We start from the raw sequence: 2,108 nt of genomic DNA on the forward strand, positions 1-2,108 counted from the left end.
TTCTAAATTTGGTTAATGTTGTTCGTACCAGGCGATTTAGGGATTCCAAGTCTGTATGGGTCCATTTGACTATTCCAAAAGAATATGTAAGAACCGGTAGGGCTTAAGTGTTTATTGCTTTAAAGAGGTTCTTAGAATTCAAACCTGTCTTTAGAAGGGAGGTAAGTCGCAGTCGGAAGGCGGTCGATAGGCGGTTTTTAATAATTCCATGTTCTATTTTGTGTTTGTAGCATTCCAAGATATTTATACGGCTGTCGACATTGAGGAGATAATTGTTTTCTCATCTAGATTCAATTCTGGTGTTTCGCATAGTTTTCCTCTTATGATTGAAACAGTCTGACATTTGCTCGTACCAAAGGTCATTTCAATATCTGCGCTGATTTTATGAACGGTACGCAAAAGATTTTCAAGTTGGTTTTTTGTTGCAGCATATATCTTCAAGTCATCCATGTATAGTAGGTGTGTAATGAGATGACGTCTGTTTCTCGTTCGTAGTGAGAATCCATAACCTGTTTCATTGATTATCCGCGATAGTGGATTTAAGGCTAGACAAAACCAAAGGGCGCTAAAAGAATCCCTTTGGAATATCCCTCTACGAATTGGAATTTTTGGCGATGTTATGTCAAAGGAAGCAGACCTGAGGTTGAGGGAGGTCGTCCATCAAGACATGGTCTCTTTAAAGAATCGGCAGATTTTGGGATCAACATTGTAGATTTCTAGAACTTGCAACAGCCAGCTGTTTGGTATGGAGTCGAACGCTTTCTGATAGTCAATATAGCCCATGAAGAGATTTCTTTTGATATGTCTGGCTTGCTCCAAAACCACCGAGTCTATTACAAGCTGTTCCTTAGAGCCCATTGCCCTGCTTTTGCAACCTTTTTGCTCTTCGTGTAGGATGTTATTGGTGACCAGGTAGGTATATATTTTACTGCTAATGCAGCTTGAAAATATCTTATAAATTGATGGGAGGCAGGTGATGGGTCGATATTGGGAAGGGTTATCTGGGTTTTCCGTTTTTGGTAGAAGGTGAGTAATTCCCTCCGTTAGAAAGACGGGCATTTTATTGGGGTCAATCAAAGTTTCAGTAAATTCTCTCGCTAGGTGGTTGTAAGTAGCGGAAAATTTCTTGAGCCAAAAGTTGTGAATTCCGTCACGCCCTGGACTTCTCCAATTAGGTAATTTCTTGATTGCACTTTCAACGTTGCGCAGGGTAATTATTGTGTCTTCCATTCTTACGTTCTGATGTTTTTCACGCTCCTGGTTTATCCATGTGGCATTTATTTGATGCTCTCCTTGTGACGACCAGATGTTGTTCAAGTATTGATTTAGTTGGTTTGAGTCTATGGCATTTGGGTGTTGGGGGTTTTCTTTATTTGCCTTATTTCCAAGGTTGCGGTAGAAACACCTCTCGTTTTGGGTGAATTGGGCGTTGTGCATCCGTCGTAGGTGGCTTCGTTTGTACCGTTTGAGTTTGTCTGTATGTACTGCTAGCTGTTGTTTTAATGAGTCTAGAGTATCGATAACAAAGTCTTTCTGGGTTTGGCCGCTTAGTTGACGGAATCTAGTCGTTATGTCTTCTGATATCTTCTTTAAAAGGGTTTCACTATCGTTTCCTTTAGAAAGTTGTTGCATGCGACCTATGTCTCTACGTAATCTGCTGATTTTGTCAGACATTCCTTTTTCCCAGGGTGGTATAGGTTTCTTGTTTTCCTTAGGACGTTGGGCTACATCTTGACTTATTTTGTGTAAGACAAAGTTAGGGCCACTGAGTATATATGTATGTAATTTCTTCTAAATTGAAACTGGTTTTCAGTTTATCACATAGGATAGCGTTAACTCTCTCGATGATTGTTGTTGTTTGTGCTGTGTATTTTATTTTCAGAAGTGATGGTCTGAGGTTGGGATTGGAGCCATAAACTTAATTAGGTTTTGATTCGTATAGATAATCCAATTGGGTTTGTTCGGTAGGTAGTGTAATCTCTGTCGGTAGTGCAGTCTCTGTCTCAGCTTCACGTATGCTTTCGCTCTGCGGTGGTTGTGGCGGTATGTCAATAGTTGTTTCTGGGTTGATTTCTAGTCTTATTTGTTCCTTGATTCTGGCCAGTGTC

The 2,108-nt window shown here is 40.3% G+C and overlaps 1 protein-coding gene across 1 annotated transcript; it reads right to left on the reverse strand.

The window, feature by feature from the left end:
• Positions 1 to 660: 660 nt before the first annotated feature.
• Positions 661 to 1,674, reverse strand: LOC115890622. The gene has a single exon (XM_030910902.1). The coding sequence runs from the start codon at positions 1,672 to 1,674 to the stop codon at positions 661 to 663; it is 1,014 nt and encodes a 337-aa protein (XP_030766762.1).
• Between the last annotated feature and the right edge of the window lie 434 nt (positions 1,675 to 2,108).

The sequence above is a fragment of the Sitophilus oryzae genome, unplaced genomic scaffold (genome assembly GCF_002938485.1).
Source record: "Sitophilus oryzae breed Bouriz unplaced genomic scaffold, Soryzae_2.0 scaffold_906_pilon_pilon, whole genome shotgun sequence".
Lineage (NCBI taxonomy): Eukaryota > Metazoa > Arthropoda > Insecta > Coleoptera > Curculionidae > Sitophilus > Sitophilus oryzae.